Below are 16,581 nucleotides of genomic sequence, written 5' to 3'. Positions count from 1 at the left end.
AAGATCAACCACCCTTTGGATAAACACTACACACCGTATATAAAAGACAGTCCTACAGGTTCTTCAAAGGAGTTCTGTCTCCAATAGCAGGTCTGTCTTACCAACTGGCTGTCAAGAGACATTTACCTCACACTACTGGCAAGGGTAGTCGATTTAGTAGCAGTAAGGGCCCCAATGTTAGACATTGGTGATACTCATAAACACCTCATGATACATGGAAAGCCACTCAATTTAACCTAAAGATAAAAACCTGCTCAAAAGTTCATTAATTCCAGAGTTAAGAAATTATGTCCTATGGAGGTATGATGGCACATGCCTTTCATCCCAGGATTCAGGAGTAAGAGGCAGGCGGAGCTCTGACTTGAGGCCAGCCTGGTCTAAGCAGTGAGTTCAAGAACAGCCAGAACTGCAGAGAGGAGAGTCCCTGTCTTTAAAAAAGACAAAAAGAAAAGGAAAGGAAATCAAAAAGGAAATAACAAAGAAACTATGTCCTACAGAATCAAAACAGTTTAGAAGTTTGTAAGCTACTTTCATATAAGATAATTTAGGTCAAGCCAGATCAACTACATAGTAAATTTAATAAAATTTAAAATTATGAAAGACTAAATACTAAAGAAAAACTTAACACACAACAATAATTTCATGAAACAAACTTGCTTATACCACAGATTTAAACATTCCCTTTAATTCCAGCACTTGGGAGGCAGAGGCAGGCGGATCTCAGTGAGTTCGGGGCCAGCCTAGTCTAGAGAGTGAGTTCTAAGACAGCCAGGACTGTTACAAAGAGAAACCCTGCTTCAAAAAAGAAAAAAAAAAAATCAGCAAACTATAGTTAAGAATTAAAAAAAAAAAACACAACAGGTATCATGAGCATAAATATACCAATTTAAGGGCATTTTATATCACTAAACTTCAAATTTAAAAATATTTTATGTAGAAATTCAAGTAAACCTTTAATTATAGGTACCAATTAATGAGTTTATACTAACATTAACTAGTGCTTAAATGCTTTATCAAGTAATACGAAGTATTACAAGTAATAAAATGGCTGAGCAGTGGTGGTGCACACCTTTAATCTCAGCACTCAGGAGGCAGAGGCAGATGGATCTCTTGTGAGTTCGAGGCCAGCCTGGTTTACAAAGCGAGTTCCAGGACACACTCCAAAGCTACATAGAGAAACCCTGTCTTGAAAAAACCCAAAAAGTAACAAAATGTGGGCCCAATTTCGAAAGTTAAAAGTATGCCTATTCTTACCAAGCCATGATAGTGTAGTGCATAGTAACATAAGCAAATCCAAATTCTAAAGCCACATTTGCAATCAAGTCATGTAAACAATACTTTAACTCTCTGAACCTCAATTTTCTCATCTAAAAAATAGGAGATCTAATTCAAAGACCTGTTGCTAAGAATTAGCAATATATAAACAACAGCTGAAGAGGCATTCTGTAAATGGCAGCTGCAATAACTAGAAGAAATAACACAACCTATGAATATACTAAAGCATGGCTTAATCTGTTGATCCTCACAATTGGCAATTCACCTGACTTGACTCACAAACTATAATGTATTTTAGGTAAATTTCCTATTCTGAGCAACTCTGAACCACTACTTAAAATTCCATCATATTGTAAAGTATCTAACTGATAAAAGGCCCATCTCCAAGTAGTACTTTATAAAAAATAGATGCTTCCTTTATTTCATTAAGTACCATTCACATGACTCAAAGTCCATAGTATGTCCAATCATGCAACTTCCCCTACACAACATATATAATCAGTTTTAACCATTTCCCATAAATCCTTTCACTGTATTGTGAAAATACAAATACAAACCTCCCCTTCTGACACAAACATGATTGTCTCTCCTTAGTACCTGACTCTGTCTTTCACATGTATGTTAAGGGCTTATATTTTAAATAATACACCCAGCAAATAACCACTTCCAGCCAATTCCTATGACCAGAATTCAGTCAATGAAAGCTATCTTTGTATTTTTGGAGACACAATCTCTCTATGTATTCCTGGTCATACTGGATATATCTCACAGAGTTCTGCCTGCTTCTGTCCACCCACCTCCAGTGCTGGGATTAAAGGTATGCTCTGGCAAGAGTTATCTTTACAAAGGTACTTAAAAAACAGGCCAAAAATAAGTCATTAGATCAAACCAAAATTCTTAAACACTAGCATATGGATGAAACCTGGTACACTGGAGATTTACAAGAGGACACATGCTGAAATAATTACTTGATCAGCTATTCAGATATATATTTTTTCTGTTTTTGTTTTGCTTGTTTGTTTTTTCAAGACAGGGTTTCTCTCTGTAGCTTTGGTTCCTGTCCTGGATCTCGCTCTGTAGACCAGGTTGGCCTCGAACTCACAGAGGTCTGCCTGGCTCTGCCTCCAGAGTGCTGGGATTAAAGGTGTGCGCCACCACCACCCTGCTGGATATATATTTTTATATACTTAAAAAGAAAATATATAGGGGTTGGGGATTTAGCTCAGTGGTAGAGCGCTTGCCTGGCAAGCACAAGGCCCTGGGTTCGGTCCTCAGCTCCAGAAAAAAAAGAAAAGAAAATATATAGACTGCACTATGGGGTCCTTCATTGAGGTGAAAATTAATCAATACAGCCTATCTATGGAACTGGGCATACTAAAATGTCAATGAAATAAAATATTGGTTGAAGATAAAACTATCTGTTGGTTTTCTACATTATTAAATGTTTTTGGTTGAGACAGGGTTTCTCTGTGCAACTGCCCTGGCTGTCCAGGAACTCATTCTGTAGACCAGGCTGGCCTCGAACTCAGAGATCCACCTGCTTCTGCCTCCCAGTGTTGGGATTAATGGCCAGCATGTGCCACCATGTCCAGTTTACAATATTAAATTTTATCTGCTCTTTTCCTAGAATCCTTTGCAGTTTACTTTCCTGGATTAAGTTCCCTGCTAGGCTTACAAAGGCACTGTTCCTGAATAACTTGTGTTCACATTTCCTATTTTCCTTCCTCAGAAACACTTGACAATTTTTTCTTTTTAGTCTCATACACGGGAATGAGCTTTTATTTTATTTGCATGTGTGGGTCTAGAGGTCAAAGGACAGCCTTCTACCATGTGGGTCCTCGGGACAGAACTCAGGTCGTCAGGCTTGGCCACAAGCCTCCTTTTCCCATGGAGCCATCTCCTCAGCCCATCACTTAAATAGAAAGTCACATCACATAAAGCAAAGAGGGTATATGGATTTTTAGGGCAATAACTTAAATAAAAGAAAGCATTACAAGTCTAAAGACTTGTACAACCTTATTGTAGAACAAATGTTTTAGACTCTGACAACAAAATGAGCTCTTATTTCTCATTAAGAATACATATCTACAACCCCAAAGTACATTTGCTTATTAAAGAAAAAGTTACAATCACTGTTAAAATGTATGTGAATACAGACACTCAGGCTGGTTCTGCATTGTTCCACAAAAATACAAAGTCATCCTTCCATTCAGAGTTTTTGGCAAATGAATAGAGGTCAGAGTTCATGCTATGTCAAACGGATCACTACTTATTTCTTAGCCTGTTTACTAAGTCTGCTAATACAGTCATTTCAATTTGAAGTAACTTTCTACACATCTACTTGGCAAGATGGAGTATTATCTGCAGACTCGACGGCACAAATGCTGGAGTGATACAAGATTTCTAACAATTACTCACACTTAAAATGCCTAACTTTAAAAATCGTTACTGACATTAGCAAAATACCAAGATATAAGGAAAACATAAACAGTACTGTTTATTGGACAACGGAATGTGAACCTTGAGAAAAATAATTATTTTCAGAATTTTGTTGCTAAATTCAATCACAGAAAATCTGGCATTTTTGTTCATTCAGGTCTGAAAAATTGTACTGTCACTTACACAGCTGAGTCAAATTATTAAATTACTTTCCATATTTCACAAAAAATAAATATGGCCAGCATTAATATGTTTAAATTCTGAAGGACTCACGGGCAGCAAGAGTCTTATTTTTTAATGTGCTATTTCGTGGTATACTATTTTGTGTCAGAACAAACCTAACTCAATAATGAGCTACAACAATGTGTATCTGATGAAATCTCTTATTTGTAATGGGCCTCTTTTCAAAAGTAAGACTCAAGTTAACTCCGAGGGACATCATAATGAAGTTTCACAGCATAACACTAGTCACAGAGGCATTGCCCTAGGAGAGACTCTGATATTGGTAAACAGTATTTTGAAATATGCAACTCATCCACTTCATTATTTTCCCTAGTTCAAACCACTTAATGTAACAAGCAACTTGACTTTCACCAGGAAAAAAAAAAAAAAACCTCTAAATGTCAATGACGAGGCCTAGTTACTGGTGGAGTACGTGGAAAAGAGATAATTGTCTAACTTGGAATTAATCTCCGATATGTAGTGTGTAAACTGCTTCAACACCTCTTCCAAGAACGATACTGACCATTATGTCTCCATGGGTCCCCCAACACTCTACTGTAAGGGAGCCCATACCTAAAGGACTCTCTGGGCTCCTTCCTCAAAGAAAAGCCAGCCCAGGCCTGGCAGGCAATATAAACACCCGGAGTACCCCTTAAAAAGTGGGGGCCTGGGAGGTGCGCGGCTGCCGGGGATCTAGTTACTCTCTTTCCCCTTCCCCCAACCCACTTCCCGGGTTTCTTTCCTCGGCCTGGCTCGGTCCCCACCCCAGAGCCACACATCCAGATGTTGCCGCCGCCCCGGGGGCTCCCCTCCGGAGCTCACGTGTCCCCCCCCGGCCAGCGCCTCGACATCTGCCCCCCAAAACCCCGATCCTCCCCAGGCCGGCCGGGCCGCGAGACCGTCTAAGCCCAGGGCCCGGGGAGGGGAAGGGAAAGGCGGCAGGCGCAGGAGCAGGAGGAGGGGAGACCGCCGCTTCCCCGGCGGCCGCAGCGAGGCCTCGGGGTCGCGGGAGGAAGGGGCCCCCCTTCCCCGCCCGCCCGCCCCGGGCCGACTTGGGGGTGGGGTGGGGTGGGGTGGGGCGAGGGGGTGTCCGGTAGATCATTTCTGACCTCCTCGCTCTTCAGCACCTCCTTGAACTCCCGCTTGATCCGCTGCACCGCGATGTTGGCCATGGCTCTGCCCGCAGCTGATTCGTACCCGCCTCCTCCGCCACCGCTACGACCACCACCGCCGCCGCCTCCGCCGCCGCCGCCGCCTCCGCCGCCGCCGCCGCCTCCGCCGCCGCCGCCACCTCTTCCGCCGCCGCCTCCTCCCTCAGTGATTCCGACCCGAGCACACGAGCGCTGCTGCCCCTGCCGCCCCGGCCGCCGCGCTCCCCCTCCGTGTAGAATCACCTCCGCGCCCGGCCACCAAAATGGCGCCGGGTCCGCGCATGCGCACCACGCTGACCCGGGCGGGCGGCGCAGCCGCTCCAGGGGTAGCCCCCATACGTCTGAGCGGCGGGCCCGCGCCGCGCCGCGCGTCGCCGCCGGGGCTTCGGACGCGTGGCTCCGCCCTGCCGGCGTCTGGGGCCGGGGAGGGTGCGGCCTCCGCGCCGCCGGGTCCGCGCGGGGGTCGGTCTGGGCCCGGCGGGTCTCCGGAGCCCCTACCGACTCGTCCGCCCCTGGGGGACCGGGAAGGCTCCGGTGCCGAGGCTCGCCCGCCCCCTCCCCCCGAGGTGGGAGCCTCCACCCGGCCCCACGCGGCCTGAGCCCCGGCTCGAACTCTGCCCGGCCCGGAGCCCACGGGCTGGAGGTGCCCTCCCTGGGTCAAAAAAAAAAAACAAAGCAACTCTGCAGGAACTCGGTCCTGCCCAGCGTCCGTTGGTAAACCACCCCCAACCCCGGGAAATCCACTGCCGTAGCTTTTGTTCTTGGAACCATGATAACGCAGCTATTATTCGGTCATCCCAGGTATTGAGGTTGTGCAATGCATGGTTGGATCCCACGGGTTGTACTCGGTACAGGTATCACCCGGGGTTGGTTTCGAGGCCAGAAGTTAATCAATCGTGGACCTGTTTAGCTAATAATGACTGCTGAGCTGTAGCGCTAACATGTTTTTCAAACTTGAATGTGCTTCAGCATCCCTGGAGAGCTTGTTAGATTGCTAGCTAGGCCCTTTCCCTAGAGTGTGGATGGGCCTAAGAATCTGTGTTTCTTAGCAAGGTTCCCTGACTGCCTGTTTTTCAGCGACCACACTGTGAGGTCGGCTGAATTAAGCCTATGGAAATCTGTGTATGTTATAGTGAAGTTGGAGGACGAAGGAGCTTTAGACCTGCAAAGGTGTTTGGCAGATATCACTTAAACAGTGAGTATAATTGAATGGAGAGGAAGATAAACTAGTAAGATAAGTTTTAAGCGAACAATAATGTGGAAAGGCGATTTGAAAGTGGCTCTTAGAGTTGACAGCAAATAAAATAGTTCGGGTGCTGAGAGGTATGTTGAAAATAACGTTTAGAAATAAAGTGTTATTTTAGGAGTATGTTTCGTGTATTTCTTCACCTAATTAATCAGTGGAATATTGTGAGACTTACACGAGCTGAGTGTGGTGGTACACACTTGTAATCCCAGGACTCGGGAGTCAGCAGAAGGATCAGGAGGTCGAGACCAGTCTAACAGTGCTACAGGAGTCCGAGAGGATATTTGTACTCCCCGTTCTGTCCCAAGCCAACTCTGTTGTCAGCTACGATTCCCTCATCTGTGAAATAAGGAGGTTGCTCGAGTCCAAAATTCTGAAACATCCCTGAGTAGACATAAATTATAGAAACTCTGGTAGCAGAGCCCCCTAGTGGTTATAAGGAGGGGTCAACTATTACAACTAAACACGACAAAGAATTTTTGCCATGATAGAACTGGAGAAATGCTGTAGGTATTTTTGCCCATACATACAACTTAAAACAGTTTCAATCACACTCTGTCTAACCTCAAGAAACTTAACAATAATCCACCGGGGAACAAGTTATAAAGGTCTGATAATTTCTTTGAAAGATAGGGACTTGGTAATGCTTTTTCTGTGCCGAAGCTTGAACCCGGGCCTGTGCATGCCAAGTGTGCGCTAGGGATGGCCTGCAGCCAGCCAGGTTGTGGTGTGTGTTTATGTTTAGGCAGGCTCTCGTTATACAACCCAGGCTGACCACAGATTGAAACTTTTCTGACTCAGTCTCCCTAACGACTACAGACAGACACCACCACACCAGGCTCAGGTTTGTGATTTTTTTTTTTTTTTTTTGATGCAAGTAATCATTTAACTGCAATCGCATTTTTGGAATTCATTCTATTAACATTCTGGAGAACCAAAGAGATGTGACTAGTGATAGCTGAGTAATTTCATGAGTAGTAGCATAGCAGTGTTAATGTTAGTTTTGGCAAAGCACCTTAGTAATATACAATGTTCGCACTAACAGAAGGTGGGTAAAGAACAGACAGAAGTCTCTACTACCTTTGTAACTTATCTGTAAATCCATAATTCTCAACTGGGCATGGCAGCTTATTCCCGTAACCCCAACGACTTGGGAAGCCAGGGCCCAGGAGTTAGAGTTCAGCCTAGAGGAGGATGGTCAAGGGACTGGAGTCTCTGGTCTGGGTGGAGACCCGACATTCCAGCTGGGCTAGTTCAGTGGCTGCGGCTCAGGGACCACTGTCAGCATACTAAGGAGATGAAGGACAGCTTGATTAGTTCTTTAATGAGATGCTGTACTTTTCCTTCCCAGAGTCTCCGCCCCTAGTGAAGTAGCCCAGGAACTGAGCTTTGTGAGGAGGTAAGTCTGCCCACTCTTCGGAATTGCTCCGAAAAGTTAGGTTTTACCTTCGTTCTGTCTGTTTGCTAAGTGTGCTTTTCCTTAGCACTTGGGCTCCCCGCCCCCCCACATTTTAGGCTTCCTTACTCTTTCCATAAAGCTTCCCACTACATGGCTGCTTATTTTCCACGTGTCTGACTTCCCTGTCTCCTTCAGCGGTTTCCTTTCCTTATCTCCTCCAGCTAGCTGCTGAAATTTAGAACTCACCTGGCTTGAGGTTTTCATTTTCCTCTTGTTTTAGTTTGTTCTTGAGAAAGGGTTGCACTTTGGCTGGCCTGGAGCTCAGTGGTAGACCAGGCTGGCCTCAGAAAAGATCCGCCTGCCTCTGCCTCCTGAGGGCTGCGATTAAAGACCGGCCCCCACCCTTTTTTTAATCCTTGTTTCCTTTTGAGTCCATCCTTAAGTTCTTTTATTAATGAGACTAGAAAACCCCAAAGGGTGATCCCAGTAATATCAAGACCTTCACTTAAGAACCTTTTTTATTTATTACACAAGAATCCAGGTGGTGGTGGTGGTGGTGGTGGTGTACGCCTTTAATCCCAGATACTCAGGAGGCAGAGACACAGGGCCAGCCTGGCTGGTCAGATAGGACAGGAGAAATAAGGTAGATTATTGTATCTACTTGTAAACTAAATCAATAACTATCAGCTTTAGATAATTTGCCTTGGTTTGTATTCTTGTATATTGATACAAATATAAAATTATTTTTCTATTTCTGTGTAAGACAATTTGTATATTGATACAAATGTAAAATTATATTTGTCATACTGTGTATGTTCTACCTCTGTTTCAGATATTTTGTACATATTAAGGATATTGTCATATTTCACTCACTATACATTTCTACCTCTGATTAAGATATTTAATAAGTTGTCACAAATTGGAGGTCATTGGTTTATACTGTACATCTGTTACAGTATAACAGTATAACAGTATATTACAGTATAACAGACTGTTTATTCTTATAATGTGAAGCCTTAGTCTTTAGGTTATTTAGGTTGATAAGAGTTACAGATTAATAGTCACCCATGCTCGTCATATTTCTAGTCGTGTTAGTCAGGTTTTGTAGATATGCAGAAATATATGTCAGATGGATAGGTAATCTTCAAACACTCATAGACCTAGAGAATGTGGCACTTAAACGTTCTAATAACTTAGAATTCTGAAGACGTGAGACACGATTGCTCCTGGCAGCACCATCAGATCCCGAGAGAATGTTGGGCATCTAAGACATTTCCGTTGGGCGTCTAAGACATTTCCGTTTGCAAGTTTGTCTTCTTCTTGGCAAAAACTGACCTACTGGGCAAAGAACTGCCCTTGCCTCAACTGCTGACAGTATGCACACTATCCTTTTCAGACGAGCAAGACACAAGGAAAAGCTACTGCAGAATCTTGCCAAGACAGGGTAAGACGGTCTTTCAGAATTCCTGCTTCTGAAAATGCTCTGTCAGATACTCTAGGCCTGCAGCCGGAAGTGGCTGTCCCAGTGTTTCAGAGAAACCTTGGGTGACTGTCTAAGCAGCCAGCTGTCTCTTCCATTTCCTGCAGTTTTTAGGAAGTTGCTCGCTTGCACTTCCTGTTTACTCAGGTAGTATTATTTTCCTTCTCAGGTCTTTAATGGGGTTGAAGACTAGATAGTTATAATTATAGTTTTACTTAGTTATGATAAAAGGTAAATTAGATGTAAAACTTTAGACTCACAAAAGTAGGATAGATAGAATATTTTCTTTAACTTTGCGAAATACAAATAGACTAGCTATTATAACTATAATTCGTGCTTGATAACTGTTCTGTCACATGTAATTTTACTATATTAAAATGAAAACCTTCCTTTTGATTAGACAGAAAAGGGGAAGGGCTTTGGGATGATCTGTCTGTACACTGTGAATATGTGTTGCTACCATTGGTTAATAAAGAAGCTGCTGTGGCCTATGGCAAGGCAGAAGAGAACCAGGCGAGGAATCCAAACAGAGACAAGGAGAAGAAGGCAGAGTCAGAGGAGACGCTGAGCACTGAGGAAGGGGTGGGGAGCAAGATGTAATGGAATGCAGGTAATGCCAGGAAGCCACATGACAAAACATGGATTAATAGAAATGGATTGAATTAAGTCATAAGAGCTAGCTAGTTAATGATAAGCCCGAGCCACAGGCCAAACGGTTTGTAATGAATATAAGCCTCAGTGTTTGTTTGGGACTGAACGGCTGTGGGACCAGGCAGGACGGAAACTTCCGTCAACACTGGTCTACAGAGTTCCAGGACAGCCAAGGCTACACTAACCCTAAAAAGAAAAATATTACAAAAGAAAGAACTTGTGTGTGTGTGTGTGTGTGTGTGTGTGTGTGTGTGTGGTGGCATATATGTAGAGGTCATTGAGACACTTTGGGGAGTCAGCTCTACCATATAGGTCCAGGGATTGAGCTTGGGTCATCAGGTTGGCAGTGTTAGAAATTCAGGGTTGAAAAAAAGGAGCCCAGCATTCCACCTGAAATGTCTGGACAGGGCGCACTTTCCTCTTGACCAATAAGGTGTGCTCAGCAGAAGCATGAACGCAGACAGGCAGTGCGTTGGTTTTTAGTCTAACTCAGGCAGTGACCTGCCTTCTCCTCATTGGCTGGTTGGGTCCCACCTCACAGGCTCCATTTCATTGGCATGAGAGGAATTGGTGCACAGGAAATGAAGGAGGGAAAGAGGTCACCGCTCTGGGCCATCAGACTCCTGGAATACTGCCAGCCTTGACCTTTGTGTGAACGGAGGAGGGATTAAAACATTCACGTGAAAGTCTTACCAGGTGGGAGGGGGATTAAAAACACTTGAACTCCTTGGTGTAAACACAAGTTTTATGGTATTTGTAGAAAAAAGACTCATATTTAATATTTCTACAACAAGAAGCAACTAGCCACTGAACCGTCTCCCCCAGCGCCTAGATCTGTCTTCAGTAAACTACTTCCTCTAGGACCACCTTAAAAATGTATCAACTCCTCAATAATGCCATGAAATCAGGAATCCATCCTTGTCAATGGATTGTTAGGTCAGAGCCCCATGATCTAACTGCTACTCAATGATTGGATCCACTAATTGGGACCATGTATATGGCAGGGAAGATTACATTTGCATAAGTAGTGTTTATGAATCTTTAGGTAGTACTAGAAAAAATATGTAAGCGACTGAACAACAGTAGCCATCCTTGAGAAACAAACTTAAGTATTTGGGGAAAGAAAAGTAGGTGAGGGCCTACCCGTGAGTGCTGAGCGTGACAATTGAGTTCTGTCTGCAGAACGCATGTGAGGGAAGAGCTGACTCTTCCTGTTTGTCTCTGACTTCCACACATGCACACCGTACACACATAACACACACAAATGAATAGAAGAGTAAGTGAGTGCTCACCGTGTATCCTGTTGTATTAGTGTGTGTTTTTGCTTATTTGGGGCAGGGTCTCAATGTGTAGTGCAAGCTCACCTCCAGCTTGTGATCCTCCTGCATCAGCTTCCCAAATACAAGGATTTTAGACATGGGACTGCATACTAACCTAGAGATTGTTCTCTCTCTCTCTCTCTCTCTCTCTCTCTCTCTGATTTGTTGTGTTTTTGGTGTTTTTAAGACAGCCAGTCCTGGAACTCAATCTGTAGACCACGCTGGCCTCGAACTCACAGAGATCCACTTGTCTCTGCCTCCTGAGTGCTGGGATTAAAGGTAGTCACCACTACTGCCCAGCTGAGGTTGTTTTCTTAATATTCTCTGTGATTAAATGGCAAAGTGGTACTTTAACAAAATCTGTGGTGAAGTGTTTGTGCCACTGAGTCGTGAACTAGAAGCCACTTTATTCATGGGACACAGTTTTTACTGAAAATACTGACTGACGCCTGCTCTGTTCATGCAGATGCATTATTTAGTAGGTATTTAATCTAAAAGAAACAAGACTGCCATACAGCTTCATGGTACAGCACTTTTCTGGAATGCACAATTCCCGAGTTTGATCACCAACATCACAAAAAAAAAAAAAAGAAGAAGAAGAAGAAGAAGAAGAAGAAGAAGAACAAGATAGGCCTGTCATTCTGAGGCAGACAGCTACAAATGAGATTTTTTTCAACAATAAAATTCAACTTTTAACTGAAAATTCTGGTTTTTAAAAATTTTAGAGATGGTGGTAGTACACAGCTGTAATTTCAGCACTTTAGAAATGAAAGCAGAATGTCGTGTCCCGTCCGTCTTCTCCGTCGTAGTCGTCGTGATGTCCCATGTCCCCCCCCATTCCCCCGTCCCTCCCTCCCTCGGGCCCCACCCCCACCCCTGTCCCCCACCCCCGTCCCCCTCCAGGTGTTTCTTATGAATTTAATTTTAAAGAAAAAAGTGAATGTTTGATATGTTGCAAAGAAATGTGCCAGCACCTGCAAGGTCTGTGTGACCCGTTGACCAATAGTAACAAACTGCCAGTGGCGCACGCTCCGGAGACAGAGGCAGGCAGATCTCTGTGAGTTCGAGGCCAGCCTGTTGTCCAGTGGCTAACTTTTGCGACAATGAAAGTTAACTCCATATGTAGTTTCTTTAATACCCATATTTTCTCTGAAGTAGATTGGTACTGCCAGGAGCCGACATGTCTCATAGTCATAACAAAAAGAAAAAATTTTAAGTTATTAAAACATTTTATTTATTTTTTTAAGATTTATTTATTGTGTATTATGTATACAGTGTTCTGCCTCCATGCCAGATCTCATTACAGATGGCTGTGAGCCACCATGTGATTGCTGGGAATTGAACTCAGGACCTCTGGGAGAGCAGCCAGCGTTCTTAACTGCTGAGCTATCTCTTCAGCCCTATTAAAACATTTTAAATGCTATATTCTGTAGATCTCTGAAGGGTTTGAAGATGACCTGTCTATCTAAAATATATCTGCTCAATCTTGAAAACATACCTAATATGACTACAAGTTCTGTTATAATGTCTAACTACTAACTTTCATTTCTTTTTATCCTAATAGTTGGTAATAATAATATTCAAGAATCAGCAAATTGCGTTACATTGTTAAATGAACGGTACAAGTACAATATCTTGAACAAGATTAGAAATATATGTATGGCATTTTCTAACAATATCAATATCAATATATATATATATAATTTGTATACAATATAAAAAAATACAATCCAATGTAAAGTATTTGAAACTGGTAATTGTCGTTTTGGTTTGTTTGTTTGTTTGTTTTTTAAACAAGCACCTTAGGGCAGGAAAACTCTAGCTACACATGTGGGTACTGGAAATTGAACCCAGGTCCTCCAGAAGATAATGCCTTAACCACTGAGCCATCTCTCGAACCTCTATAACTTACTTATTAACACTATAATAGAGTGTTCTTTTGAGACAGGGTCTCTATGTAGCTCTGAATGACTGGAACTCACTATGTAGATCAGATGGGCAGTGGGCCTCGGATTCACGGAGATCCACTGCCTCTGCCTGAATGCTGAGATTTAAGGCCCATGCCATCACACCCAGCCTCATATAGTGTAAACAGAAGGAGAAAGGGAAAATTTGGGAGTTATAAAAGCCCTCTCCCCAGATCAGATTTTAATGGTCACTTTCTGAACAAGTCATTGACAAATGTACAGAGACCAGGTGTGCCTAATTTCTTTTGCATTAGTAATAGTCAATGGGATTAAAAAGAAAGCCCAACTTTTGAAGTTACTGCCTCAAAGAAATAACACAAGTTAGATTCTTTCTTAATACAAAACTGATTATTGCAACTTCAGTACACAGTAAATTGAATTTACATACCCATGACAGGTAGGTACTATAATTGAATTAAAGCAAAAAAATAGCTTTCTACCTTCTTTCATCACTCATTTGTCCTTTTGCAAACACTTTGTCAATTTTAGTTTCTAACATGGTGTTAGAAGGATCCCCATGTAATATTTTCAAATAACATAAAAGAGTTCTGAGCATATTGGAGAATATTATATTAAGACATTTGAGTATATTATGTAATGCTTGAGGGATGGATATATGTATGGTTGAGCAGTTAAAAGCACTTGTTCTTGCAGAAGAATCAAGTTCAGTACCCAGCACCCACGTGGTGGCTCACAACAGCCTATGACTCCAGTGGCAGAGGATCTGAAGCCCTGAGCACCAGGCACATACGTGGTACACAGACATTCATCAGGCAAAACATCTATACCCATAAAACTACTTAATAATAAAGCATGATGGTGCCCACCTTTAATCCCAGCACTCAAGAGGCAGAAGCAGGATTCATACCATAAAGATACATGCTCAGCTATGGCAGCACTATTTGTAATAGCCAGAACCTGGAAACAACCTAGATGCCCATCAACGGAAGAATGGATGGAAAAAATGTGGTACATATACACAATGGAGTACTACTCAGCAGAGAAAAACAATGAAAGCATGAAATTTGCAGGCAAATGGATGGAACTAGAAAAAAATCATCCTGAGTGAGGTAACCCAAACCCAGAAAGACAGTCATGGTATAAGTGGATTCTAGATACAAAATAAAGAACAATCAGACCACAGCCCATAGAACCATAGAAGCTATATATATAGTATGGAGGTCTCTAGGACGACTGTGGCTTATAATAAATTTCGGTTCTACTCAATTATTGAAAAAAATAGCCAAATGAATGGAAACACATGAACTATGAACCAAAGCCTGAGGGGCCCCCAGCTGGATCAGGCCCTCTGAATAGGTGAGACAGTTGATTGGCTTGATCTGTTTGGGAGGCAACTAGGCAGTGGGACCAAGTCCTGTGCTCATTGCATGAGTTGGCTGTTTGAAACCTGGAGCTTATGCAGGGACACTTGGCTCAGTCTGGGAGGAAGGGACTGGACCTGCCTGGACTGAGTCTACCAGGTTGATTGCAGTCCTGGGGGGCGGGGATTTGCCCTGGAGGAGGTGGGAATGGGGGGTGGACTGGGAGTAAGGGGAGAGTGTGGGAGGGGGGAGAATAGGGGAACCCATGGCTGATATGTAGAACTGAATGGTATTGTAAAATAAAATTAAATAAATAAATAAATAAATAAAAAGAGGCAGAAGCAGGTGGATCTTGGTGAGTCAGGCCACTCTGGTCTACATATCTAGTTCCAGGCCAGACCATGTCTCAAAATAACAATACTGATACTAATAATAATAATGAAGAGGTCTCAGAATTTCCCTGTTGTAAGGAATGTGCAGTACAAGTGAGATGTAACCAATGGGGCCTTCTCATTCTCACTGGGCTCACCAGTTGCCTTTCCAGTAGGCCCTCTGCTGAGCATCCCAATTGCCATTGCTGAGTTGGTTAATTCCTTTCCCGTTTCCAAAGCAGAGTGCTTTATTTTAGAGCGTGGAATCACTGAGAAGCTACTAGGCTCACCTCAAAGGCCAGGAACTGGCCAGTATTAGAACTTACTGTTAAAGTTCACCACTAGTCAGCACTTACTCAGTACTTTAATTATGACAATTACTTACCATTCATTTAGAACACAAATACTTCTGAAATCATTGTTACTAAATTGCTCATGTTGTTGGCTCTCACAATTAACTCTCCATCCTCACGTAGTCTGCTCTGTGCTCTACAGTGCTGGAAGTACGATCTACAGCATAGTGTCTGCATCAGCGAGTGGGGCTCCCTTAAAATCTGTGTTCCGTTTCAGTACAGCTAATGGGAAGCTCTAACAGAAGGTGCAGCTGACGGTTAATGATGCCATTTCCTTCCAAAGCCCACACTTCCTGTCCAGTCGCTTTCCCAATAGCTCTTTAATCATTTCACTGTGTGGAGGCCCAAATTACTCAAGGTCAGAGAGAGAATCTGAGCTTCTTTAGCCAGCAAGGTTGCATGGGGATGATGGGCATGGTTACCAGGTGTTTGGAGGGTCTGCACTTGGCTGTATCTAACAAGGGGGAGGTCTTTTGCCTCGCCCCTTAGCATTGTTATAAAAAGCACTTTTGAATAAAGTTCTGGGCCGTTGGGTATTGACCCAGGTCCTCCCGAAGCCATCCTGTGTTTCTTTCTTCTCGTCAGCTAGGCTTATCTTCCTACCTGATATTTTCTTATCCCTCTCAAGAATCCCCAGGGTAGGGTGGAGCAAGTCCCCACACCACTGATGTTACAGTATTCAAGCATGTGGGTACCAAGGCTTCCTGGTGGTGCTAGCCTTTGTCATCTTTAATGCTTGTAGATAATCTCGGTCAGTTCCTCTCCTTAGCTACCTTGAGATGAAGCTATGCCCTCCTCTGAGTTACTCAGTACTGTAGTGAACAGTAGCTTTTAGGCTCTGCATTGCCCTGTGTGACTCCATTTTATAAAACAGCAGTACTCTTCGTTTTAAGTTCAAATGATAAGGCCTAATGACTCTACATAAATAAATAACCACCATCTGTCCAATATAAACCATGAGGCACAGACTGGTAACTTATTTACACAGACTATTAATACTTAACAAACTTTTCAAATCAGGAACACTTCATCATGCAGTGTTCTTTCTTTCTTTCTTTTTGATTACTTAACTTTATTTTATATGCATTGGTGTGAAGGTATCAGATCCCCTGGAACTGGAATTACAGACAGTTGTGAGCTGCCATGTGAGTGCTGGGAATTGAACCAGGTCTTCTGGAAGAACAGCCAGTGTTCTTAGTCACTGAGCCATCTCTCCAGCCCTGGCATGAGGGTTTTCTGATACTGTTTTGATATCATGGTCTGAACACACCAAAAACAAAAAACTCATGGATTAGCTAAAGGAGCATATCTCACATTAGGGTATTGTAAGATGAATTGCTAAACAGTCTTATTGATAAAAAAATAAAATAAAAAGCCCAGAGCCAG

The 16,581-nt window shown here is 43.1% G+C and overlaps 2 protein-coding genes across 6 annotated transcripts in view; one reads left to right on the top strand and one right to left on the bottom strand.

The window, feature by feature from the left end:
- The window catches only part of Ube2k (ubiquitin conjugating enzyme E2 K), a 58,355-nt gene extending 53,174 nt beyond the window's left edge, over positions 1–5,181 (bottom strand). The window contains exon 1 of one of the 2 annotated variants that reach the window (XM_015993445.3): positions 5,046–5,181. Coding sequence is in view for 1 of the 2 variants with exons in the window: in XM_006974610.4 (XP_006974672.1) it covers positions 5,046–5,108 (63 nt within the window). In the remaining variant the exon portion in view is untranslated. The remainder of the gene's footprint in view (positions 1–5,045) is intronic. The other variant, XM_006974610.4, reaches the window with a different exon arrangement.
- LOC143267616 (uncharacterized) lies at positions 5,098–13,933 on the top strand. Of its 4 annotated transcripts, none has more exons than XR_013042920.1 (3): positions 5,900–7,177; positions 7,685–7,732; positions 8,930–10,051. XR_013042920.1 is itself a non-coding variant. In XM_076546347.1 (2 exons), the coding sequence occupies exon 1, from the start codon at positions 5,098–5,100 to the stop codon at positions 5,803–5,805; it is 708 nt and encodes a 235-aa protein (XP_076402462.1). In that variant the 3' UTR covers positions 5,806–5,888; positions 7,685–7,744. The 4 variants fall into 4 exon arrangements, 1 of the variants encoding a protein (XP_076402462.1); XR_013042921.1 differs by having other exon boundaries at positions 6,148–6,282; positions 8,930–8,993; XR_013042922.1 differs by lacking the exon at positions 8,930–10,051 and adding an exon at positions 13,804–13,933 and having other exon boundaries at positions 7,052–7,177.
- The last annotated feature ends 2,648 nt before the right edge of the window (positions 13,934–16,581 follow it).

Source organism: Peromyscus maniculatus, chromosome 10 (genome assembly GCF_049852395.1).
Source record: "Peromyscus maniculatus bairdii isolate BWxNUB_F1_BW_parent chromosome 10, HU_Pman_BW_mat_3.1, whole genome shotgun sequence".
Classification (NCBI taxonomy): Eukaryota; Metazoa; Chordata; class Mammalia; order Rodentia; family Cricetidae; genus Peromyscus; species Peromyscus maniculatus.
This window is presented reverse-complemented; position numbering and strand designations above follow the sequence as displayed.

Coding starts and splice junctions, on each gene's coding strand:
- LOC143267616 (XM_076546347.1), top strand. CDS start 5,098: ATGTTGGCCATGGCTCTGCCCGCAGCTGATTCGTACCCGCCTCCTCCG.